At 43.7% G+C, this 19086-nt stretch overlaps 1 protein-coding gene across 43 annotated transcripts in view; it reads right to left on the bottom strand.

Annotated features, from left to right (window-relative positions):
• The window catches only part of LOC119223808 (receptor-type tyrosine-protein phosphatase delta-like), a 291447-nt gene that overhangs the window by 51024 nt on the left and 221337 nt on the right, over positions 1-19086 (bottom strand). For 38 of the 43 annotated variants that reach the window (XM_037481238.2, XM_037481277.2, XM_062560976.1 and 35 more), the window contains 2 exons: positions 8664-8809; positions 6634-6775 (listed from right to left, as the gene is read on the bottom strand). In XM_037481238.2, the coding sequence (XP_037337135.2) occupies positions 6634-6775; positions 8664-8809 (288 nt within the window). Of the gene's footprint in view, positions 1-6633; positions 6776-8660; positions 8810-19086 lie in introns of all 43 variants that reach the window. The other 5 variants (XM_037481241.2, XM_062560985.1, XM_062561004.1 and 2 more) reach the window with 1 other exon arrangement.

Genomic DNA, 19086 nt, shown 5'->3' with positions numbered 1-19086 from the left:
ACTTTTTTCTATTATCATTAGCAATATTCAAGAGAAATGAGAAAACTGTTTGACAATGCTTTGAATTAGGAGCCACACACAAAGACAAAATGGGTTTTTCTATTTTCTCTCAACTCCATGAAAAACACTTCAGCAAGCGACTTTGGCTCCTTTTTTTCCCCCCAGCTTTTTCGTAACAGTCCATCAACCATTATTTGATCCTCTTGAGTGCATTAAACATTCACAAATAAAGAGGACGTGGCAGGGAATATATAAACAGCCACACACTCCATTCTCCTTGGAGAGACCCCCTGTCACTTTGAGACGTATACCGCGAGACATCTGTTCGGTTTTATCTTTCAGCCTCTTTCCCCCTACATGGGATGGACCGTATGATGCACGATAACGTTGAATAAAGTGTATTTTTGAGTTTTCATCGTAAAATTACATTTCGGGTTATTTTGTTTGTTTTCCAGGGAGGGAAGCCGGCATAAGAAGGTGGAGCGAGTCAGGGCTCGGGAGAATCAGCAACCAGGTGAGACTGCCGACTGGGCAATGAAGGCAGACAGCAGGCAAAACTGTGAGACACTCAGTTGCTTCATTAACCTTCATGTAGCATCCATTCAGAGGCTGGTGGGTCATCTTAATCAAACAGGCATTTCTAATACTTGGATTATATGCCCTGGATTGGCATATTATTTGTCTATCCCCAGAAATTGGTGTAAAGGTTAAATGGACCGTGCGGGGACTGCTTGTATGTATGTGGTGTGTATTAGTTTACTCGCAAGAAAGCGTCCAATCTGCTGCCATAAGGCGTCCACAAAGTCATCTAAGCTGTAATCTCTTTTAGCCTTTTCTACACGACCAGATACGTTAATGACCGTTTTGAACGTGGTGCCATCAGAACCAGACGAGTATTCTGGGGGACTTGCCGTATACATGTCTGAGGAAACCGACTTCATACAAGTTCACTTTCTTTTGAGAAGAGGGAAAAACCTAGCAACAGCCATTTCAATAATTTATATAGTTAAAAGCCTGCTACAAGAGAGGGGAGTAAAAAGATTATTCATGCTTGCTGACATCCTGCAGAGAAGGACCTCTTGCCTCTCAAAGAGCCCTAATGGAAAATGGGGGTTATATCAGGCTTCTCAAATTCATCAGACGGCCATTCTCCCCAAACACGACTAGGGGGTATGATTGGTGTCACAGCAGGCACTGGATGGCATTGTTTTATTATGGAAATTACAACAGTGAGGCCGCGTTTTGTGATTTGACAGCTCGGTTTACGCTGATGAATGTTTTGATAAGCGCCTTATTTCCCATGTCATGCCGCCATACAACATCAAGTATGAACTGCACTCATCTTTGCTGTGCTGAATGCAATAATGTATAGAGAACTAATTACACCAGAAATCAATTCTTGCAAATTCCTCAGTTCAACGTTGTTTGGTTGTAATGAGTGAACAGCTTTCAGTTTAAGTTTCTCAAATGCATTAGATGCATTGAGGATGACCCTGCAGTATCCCCTTGATTTAGTAGAACATAAGGTCAGTGGAGCTAACATTAGCAACCATAAACTACCTGGCTCAGCCCTGCATATTCCTGCCCCCTTCAGTCCAGCCAATGTGATGTTGCCGTGTTATATTATGTCATGAATGGTGACATTTGCACAAATGTGTATACATAGGTGACGTGTAGCAAAAGGGATCATGCCAGAAAACCAAACTAAAGATGTTGATTTAACTTCTTGCTAAACAGTAGCACGTTGGCATTGGCATTGTGTGCATGTTAGCATGCCTAGTCTCGTTGATTCTAACATTACACAACAATGTAGATCAAAGAAACATAGTTGAGATATTGAACCATTCTTTACCACATTGTGTTATTTGTTGTTTTAATATGCTTCCATAAGATAAACGATGAGCATTTTTAGGTCAATCGTGATCTAATCACACTGCCGGTATAGTGAGGTCACTGCAGAGAACAGTGGCATCGTAACACTAGAGAGAGGGAAAAAGAAAACAAACTGAAAAAACATCCCTTGTTTGTCTGAATCAATGATTATTAATTCAGGAGGCTTTTCTTTACGTGGATTTAAAAAAAAAATACAGAGCCACAGCGTGTGGAGAGTTATCTATCATGTTTAGAGTGCAGTCCAAGCGCCTTTGTGGCTCCAACAGATGTTTCCTCACACACTTTGCAGACTGTAAAGTCCAACATCCATCTTGTTGGCAGCGTTTATGCACTACAGGAACAACACTACAACACACGAACTGATTGGATCCCAACACGCAGTAAGCTATAAGGGGCTGTGGCGTGTATTTTCTTTCTAAAAAGATCAATTTCTGCAGTCAACTCCATCTTTTTAATTACAATAATTAATATCTTGTCTTCAGATGCTCAATTTCTGCTACGTATGTGAGAGAGAGAGAATTTGATGGGAAAGGAGCATCAAATCAGTATTGGCCAAATCCCAAGCTATAACTCTGCCGCTGGATATTTTATTAAACATTTACTGGACATGAAGATAATTGAAGATTATCTGAAATGAAAGTCCCTATTTCCTGCGGTGAGAAAGAGAAAAACAATGTTGGTTTCTTAGAAAATAAGTGCATAGAAATATAAAAATACCTTTCATTCATATGAAAAAGCTATAAAAAAAAGAGTGGGTTTTGAAATATCAAAACTGGTGACAAGGGAAATCCAGTTTAAAAGTCCTACATGGTGTTATAAGATAAATCGGTCCATCCATTGTGCTTTATAGTTGACTACATACGCTCCCCTAAAATACTCTTCCAAGAAGTCTGTAATGTTGAGGTTTATTGTAACAAAAAAAGTTTAACCCCTAGTGAGTCAACCTGTTCCCACAGCACCGCTTTGAAAGAAAATGTATTTTTCTAACAAAAGACAATGTGCCATGTGGCAGCCCAGGTCTTGCTGTCCAGCAAACCAGCACATTGTATGGTGGCTGCAGTGCTTTTACAATGGCCACTTGCTTCATCCCCAACTGCATCCCTCGCTCCGGCAGCCCGAGACAGCTGACGTGGCATTAATCTCGCAAAGCAATTTGAGCATGCAGTACAGCTTTTGTTCATCCCTCACTCTGCACTTGTAAGAAGGACAGCATTATACATTGAGAAAATTTGTGCCGAGCACGCCGATTAAAAAGCATAGTGGTTAGGAATGAGCATTAAGGTACACGTAGGGTTAACACTAGTCTCTCTCAACAGTTTCCTGTGCTGTTATGACGTGCTGGCATGTCCATCTGGTTTCTGCTGACCAGCATCTCGGGGATATACGTTATCTAGCCACGGAATTTAAGTTAAGCAGCTTTTGGTGTCTTTTTTTTTTTTTTTTTTTTAAGTTCTGAAACCATTTCGTTAGGACAATGACAAAGAGCCAAGTGCACACATTGTCTATGAATAATCAACGATCGTGTAGCAGCCCTCTCATTGTATATAGAAAAAACCGGTCTCAGCTACTGCTGCTTTGACCGTGCAGGAATCTCACCATCCCATACAAATGGAAATGATGCATTCTGTTTTTCCCGTCACAGGAGAGCGGCTTCCCATTTTCCGCTCCCGCTGTCAAGTTGAGCACAACTGCATAAGTTGGCGCGCCTGTGTGTGGGGCACAGGAAATGCGCGTTGACGGCATAATGGGAGTGTGAGGATGCAATATAAATCCTTAAACACGCCTGAACTGCAGCCGTCCAATCCGCACACAGCGCTCTGCTGGAACCGCTCCTGGCAGAGAGTTTCCTTTGTCTACTTAAGTGTGCAAACCAAATCCACGCGTTTACATAGATACCTGACGCGGGTCGTATTCATGACTTGGATCAAATGCGTCTTCACTGAAAAATCCTCACCCCAGCCGTGGCACCGGAAATGTGTTGTCTCTCCATTGCTCAATCCCCTTCTGTCATTTTCAATTACATAGCAAACCCAAGACGACCTAAATTCAAAGAGCCGAGCCACATACGAGTTGGGGGTCATCTCGTAGTTAATCAAAACAGAGGGCCGGGAGGAGTGGACCACGAACGAAAGCGCAGCTCACGCTGTGGCCGAGCAGATTTGACTCGGAAAACTACTACGTTTCAGGGTTTCGCCTTTCATGCAAATCACTTCCCTAGGCCTGGAAGTTCACTGCTAATGGCACTTAGCATCGAGTTAGAGACACATTCCAAGACTAACATCTACGAGTCCTTTTGGATGTGTCGCTTCGAGTCCCCTCTCCACGTAGCATGGCTATTACAACAATGTGCTTTTCCTTCATGGAATTGGGCATCAACCCCTGAGGCGAGCTTCCCACAACAGATGCTTTGCGGTTGTTTCCACAGACCATTGGAGCCCAAATGAACTAAACAGTCACTTTATACGTATTAGACTTGGTGTTGTAGCACTTGTTTGTATCTTACTTATTTATTTATCCAATCCTGTATCACACACTACACTGAGAGGGGCGAAGGAGGAGAGAGAGATCCATTTTTTGCTGGTCACGATGACCGATTTGACTCCAAAAATGTGTAGTTGTATTTTTTTCAAACTGCAGTTAGTGTCACGAGAAATGATGAGTGGCCAACCAGCTGTGCTGTGTTTATTGTACTTTGGCAAGAGGGAGCTTTTTGGCCTCCTAAATAATATACAATGCCTCCTAGCGATAACCTTGTGTTACCTATACAGCGTACACAATGCGGCCTGTCAGCTTCCTGAGGGTCATCTGTATGTTGATGTAGGTCTTTTAAATAAAAACATCAGCTCAGCTGTTTAATGGGTGTCTACAACTGAAGTTTATATGAAGTTACAGCGAGCGTTTTTGTTACGTTAGCAACGCTTATCTGTGTCGAGCCTTGAGGCATCATTTCCCCTGTTGTATATATTTGATTTTCATCTAGCTTCCCTTTTGTCTGTCAAGCCAAGACTGTTATCACTGCTCATAATAATTATTCCGTTTTTTTTTTCATTCATTATTGACTGTTTCACGACCAGTGTCTGCATAATAACACGGGTCCTCTGTCAGACCTGCAGCACACTAGATGTCTAGCAAATGTACATGACCTGAGAATAGGTTGAACACCTGTTGCATCACAGCGAGTGGTGAGACAGGTAAAAGGAATGAACACAAATAATATTTGTGCGGCCTGCAGCCTTATCGTTCACATGAAATGAATATATTTCAGGGTTTAATTGCATCTCCTGGACGCAATGTGAGGACAGGAAGCACGCCCTTTTTATTTCAAAGATGGCCAAGAGAGAGAGAGAGAGAGAAAAGTTGTTCCAGTTTTTCAATTTAGTTTCTCATTTTTTTTTTTCATCCGTGATAGGCCTCTACTCACCTTCAATGCATTGATGGGAAAGGAGTGCTAGCAGGAGAGCAAAATGGAAATGGTAATAGACATGCTAATGCTAGGCCGTGGAGCGGGGAAGAGCACCTTCTGTACCCGTCCCATGGCTATCTGTTTGTGTGTGTGTGTGTGTGTGTGTGTGTCGGGAAAAACAGAGATAGGGAAAGAACAAGAGCGTAAGGGAACAGGAAATGCGCAGGGTATTGCATGTGAGAGCATGTGTACACACACACACACACACACACCCTCACTTCGTGCTGCAGAGTAAACAGGCGAGAGCTGCATGCGAACGTGCCACCTTCCTTTTTCAATCTGCCTCTGGAGACGAAGCAAAGGGCCTTTTGTGAGCCCATTGGTGAGATAAGACGCAGAGAAGGGGAGGCTCTTCAGGAGACTTGCAGAGCCAGCTTTTTTTTTTCCTTTTTTCTCTAGGATGGAAGCACCCCTCTCAATAGAAACTCATTTGCCATGTTGTGTAATTGTGGTACATAATGGAGCACACCTCATTCAGGCAGCCTAAGGCATTTTTCTAAAGTCATTTTCTCCACTCATGGCCAAACAGTCATTCTTTAGAGAGATATTACTCAGCCTTTTAAGCTCTGGGCCACCACATATTTTGCTTTTGTATGGAATGTTGTGTGCAATCAGGATACAATGTTGTTCGGTTCTTATTATAAAAGAGGTACTTTCAACCAACCCGATATTTGTCATCCTGCTTGTATTCTCATTGTTACATGTAGGTAAACATAGGGGCTGACCTTTACCTTTTGGATTGTTACAAAGTGTGTGTGTCTATTAACGGCCACCCGTCACTGAAAGGTAATGGCATTAATGCCTGGGTTTCGAACACTATCCTAAAAAGTACATAGTTGCCAATCAAATTAGAAAAGACTGCTTTATTTGTTACACAGCCAGAGAATATCAAAGCTGAAAGGCAGGGATGAAAAATGACTGATTTGAAAATTATTGCTGAGCTTTCTATTAAACCACCACAGGCTAGGAATGGATGGCTATTTGCATAATTTAACTGGCATCTTAATTATTGTGTCAGGAATCCGTATGCAAATGACTTAAGTCACTTAGAAACATAAACTTCCGCCGCTAAACGGCTAATGGACTAAATCGTATCAAGTTAAAAGACACAACGTGAGTGTAACCACAGTCTGTAATTGGGTTTGACGAAGAAACGACGAAAAAGCACACGACCGACACAGCGCGAGTAAAGCTGGGAGAGAAACGGCATGTTAGAAGCGCGTGTGTGTGTGTGTGTGTTTTTTGCTTCTCTTTGGGCTGCTGAAAAAAGGACCTACCACGTAAAACGGTGAGTCTGGTGGTCGCGCTCGTCTCTCCAACACTGTTGGAGGCGACGCATTCGTATATGGCTTCGTCTCGGGGCGTGCGCAGCGGCTGGATTCTTAGCACTGAACCGGAGCCGTCGTCGAACTCTATCACCTGCAGGTGCGAGAGACAGGATATGTTAAAGGAGATTTTTTGGTTCGCAATGGGCGCGAGGCGCCTCCCGCAGAGAAGAAGACGACGACAACACTGTCGAGGACATTGGGCTATCGACACGGGATGGTGATTGACGCGATGTGCCCCTATGACAGAGACAAAAGCTGCTGCTCGTGTATTTTACATTAAGACCTAGTGATTTCATGTTAATTTATGAATGTAGTGGTTGTATGCTCATGTGCAAAGAGTAACATAGTGATATGTGCAGTTTACCGTGTGTAGGTACTGAGCATATTTGATTTGAATTTGGCTTTTTGGTTGTAGCTATGTTATGTGTTATGTGCTGTCATTTAGGTAATGAGCCACTAAATATTTACTCCTAATTTTTACATTAATTGATGCGGCTGACTAACTTTAAGAATGGGGAGAGTTATGGTGGTCAAAATCCTGGATGTTGCGTCGTCGAGTGAAATTTAAGTCCGAACGTGTCCCACTCTTAAAGTTAACCCTCTATCCCTTGGAAATGCATTACACTGGGTTGTGTTAATGGTACAGAAACAAGCACAAACAGTTAAACGTGGCTTGATAAACGATTACTGACAGTTGTACCATGAGGTGAGATAGTGGTACATAAGACAGGACCGACTATTGGACAAACGACACATAAAATGCTGACAAACAGGTGTTTGTTGTAGCTTATTCAGCTATTTATGCATGCTACATGTTGTATACTCACTGATTTTAGAAAACCTGTATCATTACTCAATCTCTTTTAAGCATAAGAGTAGATTCCAAAAAGATAGGCAGAGACCTCAATGCACAAGCACTCGCTCTCTCTCTCACACACACACACACACACACACACACACACACGCACGCGCAAAGGCCTACAGACATTTCGACAATACATCTGTGTGCTCGTGTTGGTTAACAATACACCTCAACATTTCATTGGCCGAGCTCGAGCTGTGTTGGAATTCAGGCTGGCGGCAGGTGATGGTAAAGAAATCAAATGAGGTAAAAACACCATCCTTTCATAGTCCGGCAGAATTAGAAGTTGTGGGACTTCTAAAAGGAAGTGGTTCATTGTTAGAAGATGAGGAGGCAGTGCATGATTGAATGGGCACGGAACGGCGGCAGCAGCCGGCAAGCCTTGTGAAGCGGTGAGAAAATGAAAACTAGCACGTTAGCATTCAGCACGACGAGCGCCACTATGAACTCTGATAAGATTGGATTTCTGTGGGCATGGGATGCAAAAAAGAAAACAGGCGGGAAGAGATGTCGGAGCTCCGTTAAGCCATTGCAGCGAGCGAATATGGCACCGCGAGCGGAGGGGGGGGGGGGGGGGGGGGAGTGACACCATGATAGTTTTGGGGACTGACCCAGAAATTAATAGAAATCTTATCAGAGTTCAGCAATGACTTGTTATTTCTCTTGGGTATTGAGCCCAAGTGCAGATTAAAGATGTCCAGAAATCAAAACTTCCGCCATAAAAAGCAGGCTAGGTCATTAAGATTAAGATGCCACAAAGCAGAAGGATTTTTCAAAGCGAAAGCGCAACTTCACTTTGCATAAAGCCGGCAAACGTGGCGTGATTCTAATGTTGTTATCTGGGTCACACCACAAAAAGTTGCCTTTTCTTGGCTTTTATTTAATTACAAATCTTGTCGCCAGATTTTTTGTGTACTTGTTGCTCGTTAAAACGTATGTAGGTAAAAAATGCATAGCCAGCACAGCTATTGGAGCCTGCTAATGCGTGGTGGCAAGGCAGGGGGCGAAAAGCAAGCGAGCCGTGCACGGATGGATTATGTGGGAGCCGAGCCAAAAGCAGTGCTTGAAGCATTCCCATTTTGTCGAGCATTTTACATCAGAACAATAGACCTAATACCTCAAATCTCTGGTTGCTGACTTTCTTCCCCTTCTTGTTCCACACAATCTTGGGTCGTGGATCGCCGGTGGCTTGGCAGATGAAGGATGCCACGCCTCCTTGCACGCCTGTTTGGTCATTGGGGGTTCTTAAAAACTTTGGTGGCGCTGGAGGGAGACAGAAAAAAAAGAAAAGAATAAAAGATTACAAAAATAGTTAGTAAGCACGCTAAGCTCCATCGACAGAGCAATTAATCTCTCTTATCGAGCCACAGGCACTAGGAAGCAAAATAAAGTTGCACATTTCAGCATGTGGAGGTCAAGACGAGAGATTGCGCTGACTTTATTGTGCGAGTGGAAACGGGCGATCAGTGATTAAGATATAAAGTTTAAGGACAGGACATTTTATCTTGACTGGAAGTCTACATAACTGAACATCTTTGAAGTGTAACTGAGATTTTGTGGGCACTTTTAAAGTCAAATTCTTGGATAAAAGTTAAAATGGGGGAAAAAACAGTTCAAAACAGAGATCAATCACTGGAAAAAATAAGTTTAGATTGGATTGTAGTAAAACATTTGGGTCAAGGCTGGGAAATATTGAAAGAAAAAGGTGTAATGACTACAGTCCCAAAGCAGAATTGGCAAACCTTGGATTACATTTGCATGACGAGGTGTTTCTAACCACCTAGGCCAACATGCCCACCTAGGCTAGCTTTCCCATCCGCTCAGTAGCAGACAACCCCAATCTCTAGAGCTTTGCTCGTGCTACACGCAATGAGACACGGACCCGATCAGAACCTCGCGACGCGCTGATCGGCCATGAGAGCGTTCCATCGCTGCTAATTGGTCCCTCGATTCAGCGCGACAAGTCGAGTGTAAAGGCAACGGGGGTGGAAATGCTAAAATTGCAGTGCAGTGGAGTGGAGGCGAGAGAATAGCAGAGTGGAACATTTGTTTGCTGTGTGTGGACAGGGAACGGGTGTACAATCAGGTTTGTTCAGGCCCTGATCCCGATGACAGTCAAGAGACCTGCAGCCATGTTCTTTCAGTCTGATTTGTTTTCAAATTGTCAAGTAAAATGATTCCACGTTATTTAAAACAATTTTTAATTTAGTTCCATTTCCAAGATCAGGTCCTGCTGATGAACGGACAACAAAACCAAGTCCAAAAGACATAGAAGTGAGGAAGCTGCGTCTTCCGTGGTGACATTGTGATTTTGCGATTCACATTTCAGCGTCATCCTAATATTCCAGGCTAATTTCAATAATGCTGTAGTGCTTCGTCAAGCTCCCCTAGTATTTTCATCTAAAGCTCGAGTACCGGGCTCCAGTGGGAGGTGCAGCTCCATCTGTCCCCCTGCGGAGCAACTGTATGCCTTTTTATCAATCACTTCAGCAGGCCATTAAGGGCCACACAGCTGCGGTAATGCCAACCATCTGAATCCCCTCATCTGTGTGGACTGATTTCCCCCCTCCCAGATTGTCCTGCCCCTGCAGCGGCGGCGAGAGAGGGACAAACTAACCTGCGGGCTTCAACAGCGAGAGGTGACATAACGTGTGGTCGGCAATCAAAAGGGCCAACGGATAAACAGGCGAGCAGCCGGGCTTCCAATGGGCAAATGAGTGTGTAGAAATCACCTGATTGTCTCGTGACACAAGGACATACATTGAAATAGCCCCCCCCCCTCCCTCCTTCCAGACACAAACACTTATCAGCGGCACTTTGTCATTCAGCGGCTGTCGGATTGGACAGGTGGGAAGCGCGGTTGACGTTGTGTCATTTGTACTCTGCAAAATAAAAGCACCATTATATCTGAATTTGCACTTTATCTCATTGATTTTGCTGGGGTGCACATTGTCATCCAGCCAAGAGGGTGCTGATGGGTAATTTATATGCTATCGGGGCTGTTTTCGCTCCGGGCCATCCATTACGGCTCGCTGCGTCTCCCCACGCCGGCTGTGATAGACTACTAGGACATGTTCGGGAGATCAGCACTGGAGGTGTAGGGGGGGAGGAGGAGGAGGAGGAGGAGGAGTCATTGCACAATGGGGAGTGATTGAGGCGTGACATGGAGGTAATAGTGTTTTCACAGACATGGCCGCTGATAGCACCGTCATACCCCCATTTTAGCTCTGCCGCTGACAAACATCCATTTTGGTCGACTCGTCGTACGGCTGCAGGTAGACGGAGGCTGGTTGAAACCACTGTTTGGTCCGGACGATGCCATGACTGGAACCTTGAGATCAACTAAGAAGATTTTCCTCCAACAGTCGTGCATGCACCACAAAGAAAGGGTTTCAACGCTCTTATTCTATAATAAGAGAACCTAGAGAACACGTAAAATCGAATTAGTTGAGTGATCGCACACTATTTTCCCTTTTTTGAAATAAAACAACTGCCATCTAGTCTCCACCTCTGCAGCATGCTGGGATCTCCTTTGAGAGGTAACCATGAATTAATACGGGGGACGGGTTAATCTGCCGCTAAGCTGTCGACAGCAAACAAATGAGAAGTATAAAGGCCTGTCGCTATCTGAACGGCAGGTGACATGGGCCTGTGCCTGTTCTCCTCTCTTTATCTTAATGTAACCTCGTTCACATCGCTGCCACAAAAAGGAAGAGGAGCGTCGGAGCATTTTAACACGCATCAACGCAATGTTAATAAAACTAACTGAAAGCCTCTGCCGTTGTTAAGAACACCCATGTCTGCAGGGATGAGGGGGCAGAGCATTTCATTTCTGGAAGTAGCTCATTTTTTATGGAAAGACATAAATGTAATCCACCAACAATGTAGGCAGCACATTTTACTACCGGTACTGCTACCATGAACGATCTCTCATTTTGCCCCCCTTTTAAGGCCTTTTAACCTACCATTTAAATGAAGTGGGCCGATCAATCAATAATATCAATCATAATATAAGAGACCACCACCACTCTGGGGTTGCCTTTCCCCTCTGCCTTCTGGCTGCAGAGTTCAACTACCTTGCTTGGATGTGTGATCTTGGAACAGCTTGCCGGAAGGGACCAGGGTCGTAAACCAAGCGCACCTCTTCCATGCCAGTCAAAGGCAGAGATGTCAAACACTAAGACAATGTTACCAGGTGTGTAACGGCACAGCACCAGCTGAGCTCCACCGCGCTACAACAAAAAGGGAGCTGCGGCAGTCCAAAAAAGAAGAGGCTGCACTCTGAAGGACATTATGAAAGGTAGGCCACGAGTTGCTTGACCTATAGGCTAAATGCCGAGGGGGGCGCATCATTATTTTTCCACCATCAGTAACCCCAACCATCAGACTCAAAGTTAAATGGGAATGGATTCCTTGATTGAAAATAACTAATGTAATGACAGTTAAACATGTAAACGACTGTGGAACTACATTAACTCTTCATGGGTTTCATGGGTTGCAGAGAAAGACTAGATGTTGAGTGGACAGAGAAGCGAAAGCCTAATGACGACGTATCTTTTTAACAGCATGCTAAACTGGGAGGACAGTTGGGCTCAGAGCATCGTGCGGATCTGCATTCATCACAAGTTTGTTTGATGTTAGCTTAACTTAAAGCCAAAAATGCGTTTAAATACTGTTCTCAAATAGATCAGAGTTTGGGTTTCCCTCATAATGGGCAAAACATTTCAAGTCATCAGGGCTCCGCCACGACTGAAGTTTGATCTGCCAAGCCTTTTAAAGAGCATGAATCAGAGTGGAGAGAAGAACATTAATAAACCCACTTTCAGTTGGAACCTCTATTCGGCACAGACACCAGTCCAAGACGGCTCGGTTTTCACAATTACACTGACTGACATATTCAATTTCATTTGCATGAAAAGGGCCATTTCCTCTCTGAATCTTTAACTTGCAGGGTGAGGTGGGGTTGTGGAGGGCGATAATTAATCCTACCACGTTGGTTGGCAGTCTGCAAATACCCTGCTCCATTTTGGACATACGGGTGGAAGAAAGGCACATTTAAAGATGCCATTAACCTCATTCGACATCTTTAAGCCGAAGCCTATCAGTTCTTTGCTATTGATGCATTTTCACAATGGCAGCAAGTGGTGCAAAAAGGGCGGAATGGGGTGGCTACTGTTGGAAGAGGGTATTTGTGATGCACGTCGTATTTAGTACTGGGACATTTGATCTAATCCTTTAAGTCTACAGAAATGATATGGCAACGAATTCATTGTCATTGTATTTTAATATAGAAAGGTGCAGAGGGATGGGTTTGTTGTTGGTTGTGATTGCAGTTTTTCTTATTGCCTTCATGCATTAATTAACTACCCATGTAACGTTCAGAAACCTGTGACCTCAGGCCAGAGAAAGCTGATAATGTCATAACGCACATGCACAACAACGCATAGTTAGAAAATGCAAACAAACCAGCGAAGCTAAACCACACATACATTACATCACACAGCTCTCTATCTGCAGCATTGTGATAAAAATGTGTCTTTTGTAATGCTGAGGAAACAAACGGCATATTGTATGGACTCACAAAGCAGAAAGAATGAAAAGGAATCGGAGCTTAATTAGAAATGTTGGCTGATTTGAATTGCATGCTCATCGGTAATCTTGCCTTAAATGGAGACTGAAATTCTTATTGCAATTAGTGATTACTTGAAAAGGGATATGGCCCCGAATGACTGTTAATTACTGGATCAGGAATAGTACATTAATTCACTGCGGAGGTTTTAATGCAGTGCAATGACGGGGACCCGCTCCTCCATCAATATTGTGCTGCTTGTCACACATAATGAAGTTCATAATGCAAGCATTCTCATACACTGTGCCCCCCCTGCCTCCACCAGCACCACCACCACTCAACAGCTAAAATGTGCTCTTTAAGCAAAATTCATAACAGTCATTATGTAAAACTAATTCAATAGAACATACAAAAATGCAGCCCTAATGACACATTCATATTGAGACTGGTACCAGGGCTGCGGGTCCCTTTTTGCGATGGGGTCGGCTTCTCTTATTTGGCTCATAAGGCGCCAAGAGTCTCCCGTGAATAAATAAACGCATATCATCAATTACAACACAGCTCCTTGCCAGATATTTAACCCAATGACTGAGATGGCGTAAATCATATTCTAATGGGACTCCCTTAACCCCGGCACGCGTGCGTTACTCATCCTCGCTGGCACTGCCAGGCGAGGCCTCGGCTACTGGCAAGAGCTCCGCAGGAGTTGGAGCACGTTTGCACATTCAACAGCAACAGCTTGAAAAAGAATGGCTAATGCTCTTGTCCCACACATTCAATGCACTGACAGATTCTCTGACGGGGCGGGGGGAGGGGGGGGGCTCCAGAGGTGCACTACCTATCATACACATTCAGCACAACACACGGACATACACTCTCCCGGGTGTTAGAATATTCTCGCTGGATGGAGAGAACATTGCAAATGGGCGAACAGCATTAATAAATTGGGAGTCGGGACAATTGAGAATTCTGGAAGGTTCCATTAAATAAATATGAAGGGTTATTCAAGGAAGTGTGCCAGTAGTCTGTGTTTTGTGGGATAAGATGGCTTCTGAAAGGCCCCCTAGGTCAATTGTCATTGAAGATGAAGCAAAAAAAACCCTTTTGAGTAACGACAGAACGCCAGTGACGTCGTTTTTTTTCTTCTTTTTTCTCTGTTATGGAGCTATGTTTGCAGAGCGAAAATTTGTACCCCTTTCATCTCGCGCTCTTCCTGAGTGTATCAGACACGCACACACCTACACAAGCAAGCTACCGCCATCTCCCACGGGACACATTAGCGAGGTAGAGGGATCCAGTTTGTCACTTAATAAAACGGCCCACTCAAACAGATGGCCTTGTTCGACGCTTTAAAAGCTGGAACCGAAACGCTGCTGTGGCAAATCCGACACATGAAAGCCCACCTCCCTTTGCGGTGGAAACCAAACAGAAGGAAACGTATAAATATTGAATTGCGCCACTGTTGGCGCGAGACCATTTGCTAGAGAGGGGAGGGGGGGAGGGGGGGAGGGGGGGGAATAAAAAGTAAAACAAGAAGAGCAGAGGGAGGGAGGTGGAACACATCAGACCCTCCTGCAGGAGATTCTGAACATCTGGGCTGAGGTTGTCCATCAAAGACTCCGAATAAAATGGGGGGGGGGGGGGGGGGGGGGGACTTCAATTTCAATAAGACTTCCTGCCTCACTCATTACTTCATGAGTAGCTCTTTTGTCTACAAACACACAAGTCGAGGGCAAATTGATGTGTGACCATGTGTGAAAAAGGGAAGGCAAATACAAAGTATATAATTTGGATTTGTTGTCCTTGTTTGTTTTTCCTCCGACATTTGACAAAAAGAGAGCCCATAGATAAGTAATTCTAATTGTGCAGGCGTACTCTGTTTGGTAGTCAGCGGAGTCTATTTGCAAAAAGTTAATTATCTGATAGGATAGGCCGTGGCAGCCACTAACGCAGGAAGCCATTTGTTCATTCCGTTATCCAATCGGCAATGGAACGATTCATTAAATGGCCGTGCTGCAGCAAAATGGCCAATAGTTATCGAGCTGGGGCTGCACAGACTTGAAAAGATGTTAAAAATGGCAAAAGTGATAAACATTCTTTGGCCCGTCAGCTTACTGCCAATGTAATCACATGTGTAGATAATAAGGAGGAAGGATTGTGTATGATCCTATCGGAGATTGATAAGGAAATATCCCCATGACATTATGTGCAGATGAGAATCTACAAAGCTGCTGGCTTTCCACTACATGCAGCAGAAATCAAAAGATTGAAGAGAGAATTGCACTATATATTTGGGCCTGTCCTGCCGTATGGCTTTAAAGCATAAATTTCCCGTAATTTTCTTTGCCTTGAGCCAGTTGGTCTTTGTGTTGGTCTCAGTGGGGGGGAAATATGGATTGTGTTGCAAATTGTTCCAATGATTCAACATTGTACATTTAAACAGACTATAATTGTAAGGTTAAGTAGTGCCAAGCCATTTTAGAATGCCATGCGTCAGGCCAAAAGAAGTGACACGTTTTCTCACGGGCTTACAGGCAAACTAACTCAGGCTCCAGCAATCCTGCTCCATGACAACTGGCCTCCTCTATAGCTCGGATATCGTTGCGATGTCCCCGAGTTCAGCAGACGAGGTTCGACCTAAACCAAGCGTTGGTGTGGGAGGGAGTCAAATTTCCTCTCATCCCCTGCACATCCAAACATCCCATTCAAGGGAATTTGTCACCGATTTGTTGGGAATACATATGGACAATGATGGAATAGGAAACTGCAAATGAAACGCAGTGTCTGACAAACCTTCTCTCTGCATAGTGTTTTCTACATCAGGCTGTAGTCATGGCTATCCTCAAAGCAAAAAAAAAACTATTACTGGGACAAGGAATTTGCAGGGGAGGTGCCGCAAACAGTCACTCAAGGACCAAGGTGACCTTTCACAAGCCACTAATTTTATGCAGCAGTGACGGAAAAGTACTGCACATAAACGAGAGGAAGATAAACTGTTGTGATGGAACATTTTTGAGGTTAAAAAAAAAAGAAAGCCTCTTCTCTTCTTGGCAGCAAACAATGCATTTTAAGCATTTTAAATACTATCTGACCCTCTACTCTTCAGAAATAACTAGTCATTTTTGGCTAAGTAAATGGATTTGCTGAGTTCTGAAGTCACGCCATCGGTAGAAGTGGGTGACGTTACAGCATTAGGGTATCTGGGGAAGGGTTACAAAAGGCCTGTCAGTCTACCAAAGGGTTTTTGTGGCCTATCACAGGATCCGATCCTGAGGGAAGCTGCACGTTGTGGGTCTGGTGTGGTCTGAGACATTGAGGCCCAAGCTGTACCCGCAGAGCGCCATCCCCCCCAGTGGCCCCTTGCTGCCCCGTTTAATGAGATGGCGTGAGACAGAAAATCAGATTAACGATGTTGCGTAATATTGTTTGGGGCACAAGCATGTGTGTGTGTGTGTGTGTGTGAGTGTGTGTGAGAAATGCCTCTCATACAGACACTTTCGCTGACAAGCCCTGTTCGTGCATGGATCCCCCGACACTGTATTTAAATGAGATCCCTCTTTGCTTGTTGCAGAATAATAACGCAACAGTCCCGTCTAGGACAGGCTGTGCAAAAAAGCCTTTTAGAGAAATAATTCAAAAGCCCAGCACGTCCATCAGTTTCATGATATTTTTTTTTTTTTTAAGACCACCAGTCCAGCTATTTTAGAATCACTGTCCGATAAATATCAGTGAAGGTGCCGACGCAGCCATTGAATTTCTTGAATAACTTTCAATTATTGCATGTTTGTATATATTTTTATATAATATAACGTTCCTGTGTGTGTAAATCTGTCAAAACAGAATTATATATGGCTTGAATATCCTGATTAATTTTTGTTTTTTCAAACTTAATTAAAAACATTAATTACTAGGAATTATTAAAGTAAAAATGGCCAAATTAATTACATTTTAAATATTCCTAATTTCATTAGTTATTTTGCTAAATGAGTGCCGTGTAATGCCGCGCGTGTATTAATGGCTTAACTAAACAGGAGTTGCATGTCTCCAACCAAACCCCATGCAGTAAATGTAAGGCGAGCTCTTTGAATCCTTCATCGCAAAACCCCTGAAGAAAATTGTTCGGCTCCCGTGTGCGCGGCTCTGTCTTTGAAGAGCTGCAGATGGGAAACAAATGAGGGCGTGTGGTATCAGGGTCAGACTGGCGGATGTGGTTTTCACTTGGAAGCAAACAGTGCAATGTCACCCCAGGAGAGCTGAACAACAAGCCGCATGGGACTTCATTAGAATAATCCAGTTAAATGAAGAGCTTGCGATCACTTTTTAAAATGCCCCCTGCTCGATGTGTATGGGGTGTGGGGGTGATAGTTTAAAGAGGATGATTCTGAGGCTGTTACTACACTACACTAAGATGCAAATATATTTATTATCCTGAAAATGTACCAGTTTTGGGTGGCAACATTTAGAAAATAGTCTAAATCTACTATTTAATTCCTATTTTTATTCCTATGTAATTGTTGGATTCATTTTTCAGCAGATGAGAGGTGATACAAATGAAGATCAAAGTGGTGAAATACACCACTTTCTTGGAGTTCAGGCTGAAATCTGTCAAAGCAAGTTAAGTGAACCCGGAGATAGAGTTTTGAATGGCTGTGAGAAGCAACTGACCAAATATCGTATTAATCGTACATTTGCTTCATGACATTTTTTGGATTAGCTCATTAGTAGGTTTGTTAAAACACACCAAAGCTTTAGAGTTCACGCGTGCTAAATGTTTCCAGCAGGGCCCACATAGTGATTTAATGGAAGGTTTGTTTGATATTTGCTCGGAGGCTGCGTGATTTCTATAGACCAGGAGCCCACTTTGGGGTCAACGACCGCTGGGGCCCGGCGACGTGGCCGTCGGATTGATGGAGTTTGTTGCGCTTCTCTCCTCCTCCTCCTCCTTTCACCCTTTGCCAAACTGAGTCCCCGGTTGACAGAGCGAGAGGGTAAACAAAGGCGCTGGCCTCAAGTGTAAATGTTTGCCAGCGGTAATGGGCTCTAGTCCATTGGATAAGTGAATGTGTGCGGTTTCTTTTGTGCGCATTACATGTATGTGCATAGAAATACTGTACAGATGGTGCAATTGTGAGCCGAGTTAATGTCCTTTTGTGTTTGTTGAACGGGCCTTCAAGGTCATTAAATCAGCAAGATGAGGGACAGAAATGTCCCAGCAAGAGTATCAAGACCTTTCTATCCGCAATGCCCTTTTCACAGTTATCTGAATTATTCCGAAAGCACAACTGTGAGTAATTGCTGGTGCTATTAGCTTTTAATGTTGAGGAGGGGAACTGCGAGGAAGGAAGAGGAGAAAGCCAATGACATTGTCACGAAATGCCACAAGGTACTATAGTCCTCGGTAAGTAATGACTTCATCCGTTCTCTCACATAGATTAAAGGTTAAATAGTAAGTCGCCACGTTGACTCGGCATGATTGCCAACTTCATGAATATTCGGAGGAATTCAGCCCACTTTAGCACGTAAAGGAAAAGCAAAGTGTTATTTTTTTTTCAAATTGAAGAGGGTCAGACTGACAGTGTGTGCCACTGTGGCATGCCAGATACTTTCCACAAAAACTTGAATGTCAAAGTTTTTATCACTAACATTTATCTTTTTTTATTTTCCGATATATAAGCGCCAGTACAAAGTTCTCCAATAGCATTCATATTATGCAGAAAATTGAGCATACATAAGTACAAACACAATTAATTAATGATCTCTCTGTGTTATTGGAAATTGTCTTATTTTCACTTTGCTCCATGGAAGGCGAGTCATTGATTGATTGACTATGCCACAGGAGCAGGAGCACTGGCCGAACCCACCCGTCCCTTTTGCCTTTTCACCCCGGGAGGAGAGTAGAATGGTGTGGAGGGAATTGTGGGGACGCATTCGTCCCTAAAAAACAATTTCCCTTCTTCATCACTGTATTTGT

The sequence above is a fragment of the Pungitius pungitius genome, chromosome 1 (genome assembly GCF_949316345.1).
Source record: "Pungitius pungitius chromosome 1, fPunPun2.1, whole genome shotgun sequence".
Classification (NCBI taxonomy): domain Eukaryota; kingdom Metazoa; phylum Chordata; class Actinopteri; order Perciformes; family Gasterosteidae; genus Pungitius; species Pungitius pungitius.
The sequence above is the reverse complement of the archived record's forward strand: the minus strand, read 5'-3'. Positions and strand labels throughout refer to the sequence as shown.